Source organism: Zonotrichia albicollis, unplaced genomic scaffold, assembly GCF_047830755.1.
Source record: "Zonotrichia albicollis isolate bZonAlb1 unplaced genomic scaffold, bZonAlb1.hap1 Scaffold_73_unloc_1, whole genome shotgun sequence".
Taxonomy (NCBI): domain Eukaryota; kingdom Metazoa; phylum Chordata; class Aves; order Passeriformes; family Passerellidae; genus Zonotrichia; species Zonotrichia albicollis.
In genome coordinates, this window is record NW_027428459.1 from 222,470 (window position 1) to 236,146 (window position 13,677).

General features: G+C 57.5%; 2 protein-coding genes across 2 annotated transcripts in view; both read right to left on the bottom strand.

Moving 5' to 3' along the window:
- Positions 1-13,677, bottom strand: part of LOC141727990 (uncharacterized) — a 94,884-nt gene that overhangs the window by 42,496 nt on the left and 38,711 nt on the right. The window lies entirely within an intron of this gene.
- LOC141727979 (uncharacterized) lies at positions 74-9,432 on the bottom strand. The gene is given in 6 exon segments (XM_074534265.1): positions 74-1,079; positions 3,277-3,677; positions 5,611-6,198; positions 7,296-7,433; positions 7,435-9,107; positions 9,336-9,432. Coding segments are annotated over 5 exon segments (3,585 nt in total). The 5' UTR covers positions 9,094-9,107; positions 9,336-9,432; the 3' UTR covers positions 74-280.

Below are 13,677 nucleotides of genomic sequence, written 5' to 3' on the forward strand. Positions count from 1 at the left end.
CCATCCCACCACCCTATCGGAGGTCACGCTTTTCTCAGTCTCCTTCCAGCGCAATCTTACTCAGGTGGCTGAGAATCGAGTGAGTGTTTTATGACATTGACTTTTTTGAGTTGCGATTGAGAAGTTTTGGGGTAAGATCGACCTGTTTTCAGTGGGATTTGAGTGGTTTTGAGGAGACAGATCCATCCCGCGTGGATTTTGGAGTGCAAAGAGATGGAGAAGGGAGAAATATTAAGGCCAAACCAAATTTTGAAGCCTCCTTGTCTGTTCCCAGCATGGATCACAGGGAATGTGAGTGACCAGGGCTGTGCCCACAGTGCCTCCTCCAGTGGGGGATGGAGCTGGAGCAGCGCACGAAGCTCTGCCCGCACTCGGGGCACTCACAGGGCTTCCCTTAGTGGTGTCTACGTTTGTGTTGGGTCAAGTTAGAGCTGTCTGAGAAGCTCTTCCCACACTGGGGACACTCGTAGGGCCTCTCCCCAGTGTGGATGCGCCGGTGGGTGACGAGGGTGGAGTTGTGCTTAAATCCCTTCCCACACTCAGGGCATTGGAAAGGCCTCTCCTCTGTGTGAATCCGATAGTGCTGGAGGAGAAGGCCGCTGGTCCGAAACCTCTTCCTGCATTTATCACACTTGTAGGGCCTCTCCCCAGTGTGGATGCGCTGGTGGGCGATGAGGGTGGAGTTCTTCCGGAATCCCTTCCCACAGTCGGGGCACTGGAAAGGCCTCTCCTCTGTGTGAGTCTGAAAGTGGTAAAAGAGATCGGCGCGGGTCTGAAACCTCTTCCTGCATTTGTCACACTCGAAGGGCCTCTCCCCTGTGTGGCTCCTCTGGTGCTTGTTCCGGGCGGAGCTCTGGCTGAAGCGCATCCCACACTCGGAACACTCAAAAGGCCTTTCCCCAGTGTGGATCCTCTGGTGCACGATCAGGCTGGAGCTCTCTGTGAAACTCTTCCCACACTCCCTACACACGTAGGGCCTCTCACCCGTGTGAATCCTCTGGTGCTGGATCAGTTGGGAGTTCCTGCTGAAGCTCTTCCCACACTCCCCACACTCGTAGGGCCTCTCCCCAGTGTGAATCCTCTGGTGCGTGATGAGCTGTGGCCTCCATCGGAAGCTCTGCCCACACTCCCCACGCTCGTAGGGCCTCTCCCCAAGATGGGTCCTCTGGTGCCTGGTCAGAGTGCTGCGCTGGCTGAAGCTCTTCCCACACTCCCCGCACGTGTGGGGCTTCTCCCCATCACGGAGCTGCTCACGGAGCACCAGCTCCGAGCTCTGCCTCCGTCTCCGGCCGCCTTCCCGGCCCAGGCCGGCTCTTTCCCCCTCACATCCCCGCCGGCTGCGTTTGCAGCCCCTCCTCGAGCGGCATCTCCGCGCCTTTTCCTCCCCGTTGCCTTCCTTCGCCGTGGAGCCGCTCAAAACGGCCTCTTCCACCAGCTCCTGCCGCGGGCATTTGTCCTCCCTGCTCTCCATGCTCCGCTCCCGCTCTGGGGGAGGAAGGACAAGGACACCATGGGATTTGCCTCCGTGCCACAGCCGAGGGCAACGAGATCCCCCCAGGCCGTCCCCGGCAGGACGGCACCGCCACCCCCCGATGTCCCCCCGAGGGGCCTTTTCCGCTCAGCCTTGGACTTCTTCATTCTCCAAACATCCCCCCAAAAACCCAACCCAGGCACCCCCCGGGATATCAGGGCCGGGCTCCCGTCCCTGTTCACCGGCGCGATGCGGGGGGAGATGATCCCACAGGCGGGGGCTGCGAATTCAGGCTGGGCTCCAGACCGCGTGGATCCGTCCGCTCAGCCTCGATCCGCCTTTGTCCCTCCTCTTCCTCTCGCTCCTCCTCTTCCATCCCCCTTCCCGCTCCTCAGCGTTATCTCCGCCCGCTCCTCCTCTTCCATCCCCCCTCCAGCTCCTCAGCGTTATCTCCGCCTCCTTCTCCTCTTCCATCCCGCCCCTTCCATCCCTTCTCCTCTTTCTCCTCCACAACCCCGCCTTCTCCTCCTCCTTCCATCGCTGCTCTCTCTCCGCCTTCATCCCTCCCCTTCTATCTTCCTTAGTCCTGCTCCTCTCCCCCAACCGGCTGTAACCGTGAGGGGAAAGTGGGCAGGGAAAGGGCGGAACCATGAGGGTAAAAGGGGGCGGGGAAAGGGCGGAACCATGAGGGTAAAAGGGGGCAGGGAAAGGGCGGGAATCGTGAGGGGAAAGGGGCGGGCTCAGGCCAAGGGCGGCAACTCTGAGGGGACACTGGGAGGCGGCACTCTGCAAACAGAACTGCAACCGACTGAACATGAACGGGAGAGAAATCAATAAGTCTGAGAGTTTTATTTCGTATCAAATACCTTCCACACACCCAGCCCAAGATAATCCCCATCCCACCACCCTAACTGAGATCACGCTTCTCCAAGACTCCTTCCAGCCCAATCTTACTCAGGTGACTGAGAATCGAGTGAGTTTTTTATGACATTGACTTTTTTGAGTTGCGATTGAGAAGTTTTGGGGAAAAATTGAGCTGTTTTCAGTGGGATTTGAGTGGTTTTGAGGTGACAGATCCATCCCTCGTAGATTTTGGAGTGCAAAGTGATGGAGAAAGGAGAAATATTAAGGCCAAACCAAAATTTGAAGCCTCCATGTCTGTTCCCAGCATGGATCACAGGGAATGTGAGTGACCAGGGCTGTGCCCACAGTGCCTCCTCCAGTGGGGGATGGAGCTGGAGCAGCGCACGAAGCTCTTCCCGCACTCGAGGCACTCACAGGGCTTCCCTTAGTGGTGTCTACGTTTGTGTTGGGTCAAGTTAGAGCTGCTGGAGAAGCTCTTCCCACACTGGGGACACTCGAAGGGCCTCTCCCCAGTGTGGATGCGCCGGTGGGTGACGAGGGTGGAGTTGTACTTGAATCCCTTCCCGCAGTCGGGGCAGCGGAAGGGCCTCTCCTCTGTGTGAATCAGATAGTGCCTGAAGAGATCAGAGCTGGTCTGAAACCTCTTCCTGCATTTATCACACTCGAAGGGCCTCTCCCCAGTGTGGATGTGCCGGTGTTTGATGAGGTTGGACTTCTGCCTGAATCCCTTCCCACAGTCGGGGCATTGGAAGGGCCTCTCCTCTCTGTGACTCTGAAAGTGGCGGAAGAGATTGGCGCGGGTCTGAAAGCTCTTCCCACACTTGGAACATTCAAAGCACCTCTCTCCTGTGTGGCTTTTCTGGTGCCTGTTCCAGGCGGAGCTGTGGCTGAAGCGCATCCCACACACGGAACACTCGAAAGGCCTTTCCCCAGTGTGGAACCTTTCGTGCTCGATCAGGTGGGAGCTCCGATTGAAACACTTCCCGCACTCCCCACACTCGTAGGGCTTCTCCCCAGTATGGATCTTCTGGTGCTTGATCAGTTCGCACTTCCTCCTGAAACTATCCCCACAATCCCCACACTCGTAGAGCCTCTCCCCAGTGTGGATCCTCTGGTGCCTGGTCAGTTCGGAGTTCCACCCGAAGCTCTTCCCACACTGCCCACACTCAAAGGGCCTCTCCCCAGTGTGGGACCTCTGGTGCCTGATCAGATTGTGGCGCTGGCTGAAGCTTTTCCCACACTCCCCACACTCATAGGGCTTCTCCCCCGTGTGAATTCTCTGGTGCGTGATCAGATGGGAGTTGCTGCTGAAGCTCTTCCCACACTCCCCGCACGTGTGGGGCTTCTCCCCATCACGGAGCTGCTCATGGAGCACCAGCTCCGAGCTCTGCTTCCATCTCCGGCCGCCTTCCCGGCCCAGGCCGGCTCTTTCCCCCTCACATCCCCGCCGGCTGCGTTTGCAGCCCCTCCTCGTGCGGCATCTCCGCGCCTTTTCCTCCCCGTTGCCTTCCTGCGCCGTGGAGCCGCTCAAAACGGCCTCTTCCACCAGCTCCTGCCGCGGGCATTTGTCCTCCATGCTCTCCGCTCCTGCTCTGGGGGAGGAAGGACAAGGACACCATGGGATTTGCCTCCGTGCCACAGCCGAGGGCAACGAGATCCCCCCAGGCCGTCCCCGGCAGGACGGCACCGCCACCCCCCGATGTCCCCCCGAGGGGCCTTTTCCGCTCAGCCTTGGACTTCTTCATTCTCCAAACATCCCCCCAAAAACCCAACCCAGGCACCCCCCGGGATATCAGGGCCGGGCTCCCGTCCCTGCTCACCGGCGCGATGCGGGGGGAGATGATCCCACAGGCGGGGGCTGCGAATTCAGGCTGGGCTCCAGAGCGTGGATCCGTCCGCTCAGCCTCGATCCGCCTTTGTCCCTCCTCTTCCTCTTCCTCCCGCTCCTCCTCTTCAGCCCCCTTCCGCTCCTCAGCGTTATCTCCGCCTCCTTCTCCTCTTCCATCCCGCCCCTTCCATCCCTTCTCCTCCTCCTGATCCCTAACCCCGCCTTCTTCCCCTCCTTCCATCGCTGCTCTCTCTCCGCCTTCATCCCTCCCCTTCTATCTTCCTTAGTCCTGCTCCTCTCCCCCAACCGGCTGTAACCGTGAGGGGAAAGTGGGCAGGGAAATGGCGGAACCGTGAGGGAAAAAGGGGGCAGGGAAAGGGCGGGAACCGTGAGGGGAAAGGGGGCAGGGAAATGGCGGAACAATGAGGGTAAAAGGGGGCAGGGAAATGGCGGAACCGTGAGGGTAAAAGGGGGCAGGGAAAGGGCGGGAACCGTGAGGGGAAAGGGGGCTGGGAAATGGCGGAACCGTGAGGGGAAAAGGGGACAGGGAAAGGGCGGAACCGTGAGGGGAAAGGGGCGGGCTCAGGCCAAGGGCGGCAACTCTGAGGGGACACTCTGGGAGGCGGCACTCTGCAAACAGAACTGTAAGTGACTGAACATGAACGGGAGAGAAATCAGTAACTCTGAGAGTTTTATTTCGTATCAAATACATCCCACACACCCAGCCCAAGATAATCCCCATCCAACCACCCTAACTGAGGTCACGCTTCTCCCAGTCTCCTTCCAACCCAGTCTTACTCAGGTGGCTGAGAATCGAGTGAGTTTTTTAAGACATTGACATTTTTGAGTTGCGATTGAGCAGTTTTGTTGTAAGATCGAGATGTATTATGTGGGATTTGAGTGGTTTTGAGGTGACAGATCCATCCCTCGTAGATTCTGGAGTGCAAAGAGATGGAGAAAGAAGAAATATTAAGGCCAAACTAAAATTTGAAGCCTCCATGTCTGTTCCCAGCATGGATCACAGAGAATGTGAGTGACCAGGGCTGTGCCCACAGTGCCTCCTCCAGTGGGGGATGGAGCTGGAGCAGCGCACGAAGCTCTGCCCGCACTCGGGGCACTCACAGGGCTTCCCTTAGTGGTGGCTCCGTTGGTGTGTGTTCAAGTGAGAGCTCTGTGAGAAGCTCTTCCCACACTGGGGACACTCGTAGGGCCTCTCCCCAGTGTGGATGCGCCGGTGCCTGATGAGGCTGCAGTTCTCCCTGAATCCCTTCCCACACTCAGGGCACTGGAAGGGTCTCTCCTCTGTGTGAGTCTGAAAGTGGCAGAAGAGATGGGCGCGGGTCTGAAACCTCTTCCTGCATTTGTCACACTCGAAGGGCCTCTCTCCTGTGTGGCTCCTCTGGTGCTTGTTCCGGTGGGAGCTCTGGCTGAAGCGCATCCCACACACGGAACACTCGAAAGGCCTTTCCCCAGTGTGGATCCTCTGGTGCACGATCAGGTTGGAGCTCACTGTGAAGCTCTTCCCACACTCCCCACACACGTAGGGCCGTTCCCCAGTGTGGGTCCTCTGGTGCGTGATGAGCCGCGATGTCCATCGGAAGCTCTGCCCACACTCCCCACACTCGTGGCGCTTCTCCCGAAGGTGGGACCTCTGGTGCTTGATCAGGCTGGAGCTCTGGGTGAAGCTCTTCCCGCACTCCCCACACTCGTAGGGCCTCTCCCCAGTGTGAATCCTCTGGTGCTCGATCAGTTCGCAGTTCCACCTGAAGCTCTTCCCACACTCCCCGCACGTGTGGGGCTTCTCCCCATCACGGAGCTGCTCACGGAGCACCAGCTCCGAGCTCTGCCTCCGTCTCCGGCCGCCTTCCCGGCCCAGGCCGGCTCTTTCCCCCTCACATCCCCGCCGGCTGCGTTTGCAGCCCCTCCTCGTGCGGCATCTCCGCGCCTTTTCCTCCCCGTTGCCTTCCTGCGCCGTGGAGCCGCTCAAAACGGCCTCTTCCACCAGCTCCTGCCGCGGGCATTTGTCCTCCCTGCTCTCCATGCTCCGCTCCTGCTCTGGGGGAGGAAGGACAAGGACACCATGGGATTTGCCTCCGTGCCACAGCCGAGGGCAACGAGATCCCCCCAGGCCGTCCCCAGCAGGACGGCACCGCCACCCCACGATGTCCCCCCGAGGGGCCTTTTCCGCTCAGCCTTGGACTTCTTCATTCTCCAAACATCCCCCCAAAAACCCAACCCAGGCACCCCCCGGGATATCAGGGCCGGGCTCCCGTCCCTGCTCACCGGCGCGATGCGGGGGGAGATGATCCCACAGGTGGGGGCTGCGAATTCAGCCTGGGCGACCGCGTGGATCCGTCCGCTCAGCCTCGATCCGCCTTTGTCCCTCCTCTTCCTCTTCCTCCCGCTCCTCCTCTTCCATCCCCCCGCCCTCTCCTCAGCGTTATCTCCGCCTCCTTCTCCTCTTCCATCCCGCCCCTTCCATCCCTTCTCCTCCTCCTGCTCCCTAACCCCACCTTCTTCTCCTCCTTCCATCGCTGCGCTCTCTCCGCCTTCATCCCTCCTCTTCCATCTCCCCCAGCCCTGCTCCTCTCCCCGAACCGGCTGGAACCGTGAGGGGAAAGGGGGCAGGGAAAGGGCGGGAACCGTGAGGGAAAAGGGGGCAGGGAAAGGGCGGGAACCGTGAGGGGAAAGGGGGCAGGGAAAGGGCGGGAACCGTGAGGGGAAAGGGGCGGGCTCAGGCCAAGGGCGGCAACTCTGAGGGGACACTCTGGGAGGCGGCACTGTGCAAACAGAACTGCAACGGACTGAACATGGACGAGAGAGAAAAAAGTAACTCTGACAGTTTTATTTGCTATCAAATACATCCCACACACCAAGCCCTACACAATCCCCGCCCAATACTCTAATTGAGATCCCACTACTCTAAACCACAGGCTGGCTGAAGAATCGAGGAAAATTCGTATTGCATTGAGTTTTTCTCAGGAGGGATTGAGCATTCTGGGGCAAGAGTGAGCTGTTTTCACTGGGATTTGAGTAGTTTTGCAGTGAAAGATTCATCTCTCTTGGCTATTTGAGTGGAAAGAGATCGAGAAGAGAAAAACATTCAGGTGAAATTAAAACGAGAAACAGTCAGGTGTGTTCCCAGCATGGATCACAGGGAATGTGAGTGCCCAGGGCTGTGCCCACAGTGCCTCCTCCAGTGGGGGATGGAGCTGGAGCAGCGCACGAAGCTCTGCCCGCACTCGAGGCACTCACAGGGCTTCCCTTAGTGGTGCCTCCGTTGGTGTTGGGTCAAGTTAGAGCTCTGTGAGAAGCTCTTCCCACACTGGGGACACTCGTAGGGCCTCTCCCCAGTGTGGATGCGCCGGTGCCTGACGAGTTTGGAGTTGTGCCTGAATCCCTTCCCACAGTCGGGGCACTGGAATGGTCTCTCCTCTGTGTGAGTCTGATAGTGCTCGAGGAGAAGGCCGCTGGTCCGAAACCTCTTCCTGCATTTATCGCACTCGTAGGGCCTCTCCCCAGTGTGGATACGCTGGTGGGCGATGAGGGTGGAGTTCTGCCTGAATCCCTTCCCACAGTCAGGGCACTGGAAGGGTCTCTCCTCTGTGTGAGTCTGAAAGTGGCGGAAGAGATCGGCACGGGTCTGAAACCTCTTCCTGCATTTGTCACACTCGAAGGGCCTCTCCCCTGTGTGGCTCCTCTGGTGCTTCTTCTGGGTGGAGCTGTGGCTGAAGCGCATCCCACACTCGGAACACTCGAAAGGCCTTTCCCCAGTGTGGATCCTCTGGTGCTGGATCAGGCTGGAGCTCACTGTGAAGCTCTTCCCACACTGCCCACACTCGTAGGGCCTCTCCCCAGTGTGGGTCCTCTGGTGCCTGATCAAATGGGAGTTCCTACTGAAGCTGTCCCCACACTCCCCACACACGTAGGGCCGTTCCCCAGTGTGGGACCTCTGGTGCCTGATCAGGTGCGACCGCCATCGGAAGCTCTGCCCACACTCCCCACACTCGTGGCGCTTCTCCCGAAGGTGGGACCTCTGGTGCTTGATCAGGCTGGAGCTCTGGGTGAAGCTCTTCCCACACTCCCCACATTCAAAGGGCCTCTCCCCTGTGTGGCTCCTCTGGTGCTTGTTCCGGGTGGAGCTGTAGCTGAAGCGCATCCCACACACGGAGCACTCGAAAGGCCTTTCCCCAGTGTGGATCCTCTGGTGCACGATAAGTCTGGAGCTCTCTGTGAAGCTCTTCCCACACTCCCCACACACGTAGGGCCTCTCCCCCGTGTGGGTCCTCTGGTGCCTGATCAGGTCCGACCTCCATCGAAAGCTCTGCCCACACTCCGTACACTCGTGGCGCTTCTCCCAAAGGTGGGACCTCTGGTGCTTGACCAGGTTGGAGTTCTGGGTAAAGCTCTTCCCACACTCCCCACACTCGTAGGGCACCTCCCCAGGATGGGTCCTCTGGTGCCTGACAAGATTGCAGCGCTGGCTGAAGCTCTTCCCACACTGCCCACACTCAAAGGGCCTCTCCCCAGTGTGAATCCTCTGGTGCGTGATCAGATGGGCGTGCTGGCTGAAGCTCTTCCCACACTGCCCACACTCAAAGGGCCTCTCCCCAGTGTGAATCCTCTGGTGCTCGATCAGTTCGCAGTTCCACCTGAAGCTCTTCCCACACTCCCCGCACGTGTGGGGCTTCTCCCCATCACGGAGCTGCTCACGGGGCACCAGCACCGAGCTCTGCCTCCGTCTCCGGCCGCCTTCCCGGCCCAGGCCGGCTCTTTCCCCCTCACATCCCCGCCGGCTGCGTTTGCAGCCCCTCCTCGTGCGGCATCTCCGCGCCTTTTCCTCCCCGTTGCCTTCCTGCGCCGTGGAGCCGCTCAAAACGGCCTCTTCCACCAGCTCCTGCCGCGGGCATTTGTCCTCCCTGCTCTCCATGCTCCGCTCCCGCTCTGGGGGAGGAAGCACAAGGACACCATGGGATTTGCCTCCGTGCCACAGCCGAGGGCAACGAGATCCCCCCAGGCCGTCCCCGGCAGGACGGCACCGCCACCCCCCGATGTCCCCCCGAGGGGCCTTTTCCGCTCAGCCTTGGACTTCTTCATTCTCCAAACATCCCCCCAAAAACCCAACCCAGGCACCCCCCGGGATATCAGGGCCGGACTCCCGTCCCTGCTCACCGGCGCGATGCGGGGGGCGATGATCCCACAGGTGGGGGCTGCGAATTCAGGCTGGGCGACCGCGTGGATCCGTCCGCTCAGCCTCGATCCGCCTTTGTCCCTCCTCTTCCTCTTCCTCCCGCTCCTCCTCTTCCATCCCCCCGCCCTCTCCTCAGCGTTATCTCCGCCTCCTTCTCCTCTTCCATCCCGCCTCTTCCATCCCTTCTCCTCCTCCTGCTCCCTAACCCCACCTTCTTCTCCTCCTTCCATCGCTGCTCTCTCTCTGCCTTCATCCCTCCCCTTCCATCTCCCCGAGCCCTGCTCCTCTCCCCGAACCGGCTGGAACCGTGAGGGGAAAGGGGGCAGGGAAAGGGCGGGAACCGTGAGGGGAAAGGGGGCAGGGAAAGGGCGGGAACCGTGAGGGGAAAGGGGCGGGCTCAGGCCAAGGGCGGCAACTCTGAGGGGACTCTCTGGGAGGCGGCACTGTGCAAACAGAACTGCAACCGACTGAACATGAACGTGAAAGAAAGTTGTACGTCTCAGACTTTTATTTGCTGTCAAATACATCATTCTCTGCCAGCCCATAACAATCCACATCCGTGAGGTTGAGCAGCGCACGAAGCTCTGCCCGCACTCGGGGCACTCACAGGTCATCCCTTCGTGGTGCTTCCATTGGTGTCGAGTCAAGTTAGAGCTCTGTGAGAAGCTCTTCCCACACTGGGGACACTCGTAGGGCCTCTCCCCAGTCTGGATGCGCCGGTGGGTGACGAGGTTGCCGTTACGCTTGAATCCCTTCCAACACTCAGGGCATTGGAAGGGTCTCTCCTCTCTGTGACTCCAATAGTGCCTGAGGAGATGGGTGCTGGTCCGAAACCTCTTCCTGCATTTATCACACTCGAAGGGCCTCTCCCCAGTGTGGATCCTCTGGTGCTCGATCAGTTCGCAGTTCCACCTGAAGCTCTTCCCACACTCCCCACACGTGTGTGGCTTCTCCCCTCACGGAGCTGCTCACGGAGCACCAGATCCAAGTCCCACTGTTCCCGGTTTTTGGGGTCCCAAATTCCCCCAAACTCCCCCAAATTTTGGGGTCCCAGTGTCCATTTTTGGGGTGCCCGTGCCCGTTTTTGGGGTCCCAAGTTTCCCCAATTTCTCGCAAATTTTGGGTTCCCTGTGTCCATTTTTGGGCTCCCTGTGTCCATTTTTGGCTCCGTCCATTCCCGAATTTGGGGTCCCAAATTCCCCCAAATTTCAGGATCCCAGTGCCCATTTTTGGGGTGTCCCGTGCCCGTTTTCGGGGTGTCCCGTACCCTGCTCCAGCGCCAGCCCCAGCGTGACCCGCCCGGTTCTGCGGTGGCTCCAAAGATCGCGATCTTCATCCCCGGTGCCGTGAACCGGACCGAACCGAACCGAACCGGATCAAACCGGGAACGGGATCAAGATCGGGATCTGGGATCGGGATTTGGGATCGGGAGCGAGACTCGAACCGGGACCGCGATCGGGACCGGAACCGAGACTGAAACCGGGATTCGGGATTGGGATCGGGATCGGCACCGGGAGCTCCGCGATGGCTCCGAGGAGTTTGGGGAGGGAACTGGGAGGGACTGGGAGGGACTGGGAGGAAGTGGGAGGGACTGGGAGGGAACTGGGAGGGACTGGGAGGGACTGGGAGGGAATGGGCGGGAACTGGGAGGGACTGGGAGGGAACTGGGAGGGACTGGGAGGGACTGGGAGGGAATGGGAGGGAACTGGGAGGGACTGGGAGGGAATGGGCGGGACTGGGAGGGAATGGGAGGGAACTGGGAGAGACTGAAAGGAACTGGGAGGGACTGGGAGGGACTGGGAGGAACCGGGAGGGAACTGGGAGGGACTGGGAGGGACTGGGAGGGACTGGGCGGGACTGGGAGGGAATGGGAGGGACTGGGAGGGAATGGGAGGGACTGGGAGGGAATGGGCGGGAATGGGAGGGAACTGGGAGGGACTGGGAGGGACTGGGAGGGACTGGGCGGGACTGGGAGGGAATGGGAGGGACTGGGACGGAATGGGCGGGAATGGTAGGGAACTGGGCGGGACTGGGAGGGAATGGGAGGGACTGGGAGGGAATGGGCGGGAATGGGAGGGAACTGGGAGGGACTGGGAGGGAATGGGAGGGAACTGGGAGGGACTGGGAGGGACTGGGAGGGAATGGGCGGGAATGGGAGGGAACTGGGAGGGACTGGGAGGGAATGGGAGGGAACTGGGAGGGACTGGGAGGGACGGGGAGGGAATGGGAGGGAACTGGGAGGGACTGGGAGGGAACTGGGAGGGACTGGGCGGGAACTGGGAGGGAACTGGGAGGGAACTGGGAGGGACTGGGCGGGGTGGGACGGCCTCGGCTCTCTCGGTTCCCGTGCAGCCGTCCCTGTCGGGATGGTCCCGGTCCATATTTGAGCCCAGTCCATATTTTATCCCAGTCCATTTGATTCCAGTCCATATTTTATCTCAGTCCATATCTGATCCCAGTCCATATATGATCCCAGTCTAAATAATCTCAGTCCAGTTTATCCCAGTCTGTAGGATCCCAGTCCATTTGATTCCACTCCATATTTTATCTCAGTCCCTATTTGATCCCAGTCCCTATTTGACCCCAGTCCATATTTTATCCCAGTCCAGTTTATCCCAGTCCATTTGATCACAGTCCATATTTGATCCCAGTCCATATTTTATCCCAGTTCCTATTTAATCCCACTCCATATTTGGTCCACTCTGTAGGATCCCAGTCCCTATTTGACCCCAGTCCATATTTGATCCCAGTCCAGTTTATCCCAGTCCATATTTTACCACAGTCCATATTTGATCCCAATCCATATTTAATCCCAGTCCGTATTTGATCGTAGTCTAAATAATCTCAGTCTAGTTTATCCCAGTCTGTAGAAACCCAGTTCATTTGATCCCAATATATTTTTGATCCCAGTCCATATTTGATCCCCATCCATATTTCATCCCAGTCCATAAGATCCCAGTCCATATCTGACCCCAGTTCCCATTTAATCCCAGTCCATATTTGGTCCGCTCTCTACAATCCCAGTCCATATTTGACCCCAGTCCATATTTTATTCCAGTCCATTTGATCCCAGTCTAAATAATCTCACTCCAGTTTATCCCAGTCAGGATTATCCCAGTCTATATTTGATCCCAGTTCGCATTTCATCCCATTCCATATTTGTTCCCAATCCATATTTAATCCCAGTCCAGTTTATCCCAGTTCCTATTTGATTCCAATCCATATTTAATCCCAGTTCCTATTTGATCCTAGTTCCATATTTGATCCCAGTCCTGATTTGATCCCAGTCCAGTTTATCCCAGTCTGTAGGATCCCAGTCCATTTGATTCCAGTCCATATTTTATCTCAGTCCCTATTTGACCCCAGTCCATATTTTATCCCAGTCCAGTTTATCCCAGTCAGGATTATCCCAGTCCATATTTGATCCCAGTCCATATCTGATCCCAGTTCCTATTTAATCCCAGTCCATATTTGGTCCACTCTGTACAATCCCAGTCCCTATTTGACCCCAGTCCATATTTTATCCCAGTCCAGTTTATCCCAGTCCATTTGATCCCAGTCCATATTTTACCACAGTCCATATTTGATCCCAATCCATATTTAATCCCAGTCCGTATTTGATCCCAGTCTAAATAATCTCAGTCCAGTTTATCCCAGTCTGTAGAAACCCAGTCCATTTGATCCCAATATATTTTTGATCCCATTCCATATTTGATCCCAGTCCCTATTTCATCCCAGTCTGTATTTGATCCCAGTCCATATTTGATCCCAGTACAAAGTTGATCCCAGTCCATACATGATCCCAGTCGAAATAATCTCAGTCCAGTTTATCCCAGTCTGTAGGATTCCAGTCCATATTTTATCTCAGTCCCTATTTGATCCCAGTCCCTATTTGACCCCAGTCCATATTTTATCCCAGTCCATTTGATCCCAGTCCATTTTTTACCACAGTCCATATTTGATCCCAGTCTAAATAATCTCAGTCCAGTTTATCCCAGTCTGTAGAAACCCAGTCCATTTGATCCCAATATATTTTTGATCCCAGTCCATATTTGATCCCAGTCCCTATTTCATCCCAGTCCATATTTGATCCCAGGCTATATTTGATCCCAGTCCAAAATTGATCCCAGTCCGGATTTGATCCCAGTCTAAATAATCTCAGTCCAGTTTATCCCAGTCTGTAGGATCCCAGTCCATATTTTATCCCAGTCCGTATTTTATCCCAGTCCAGTTTATCCCAGTCCGATTTATCCCAGTCCATATTTTACCCCAGTCCCTATTTGATCCCAGTCCAGTTTATCCCAGTCTGTGTGATCCCAATCC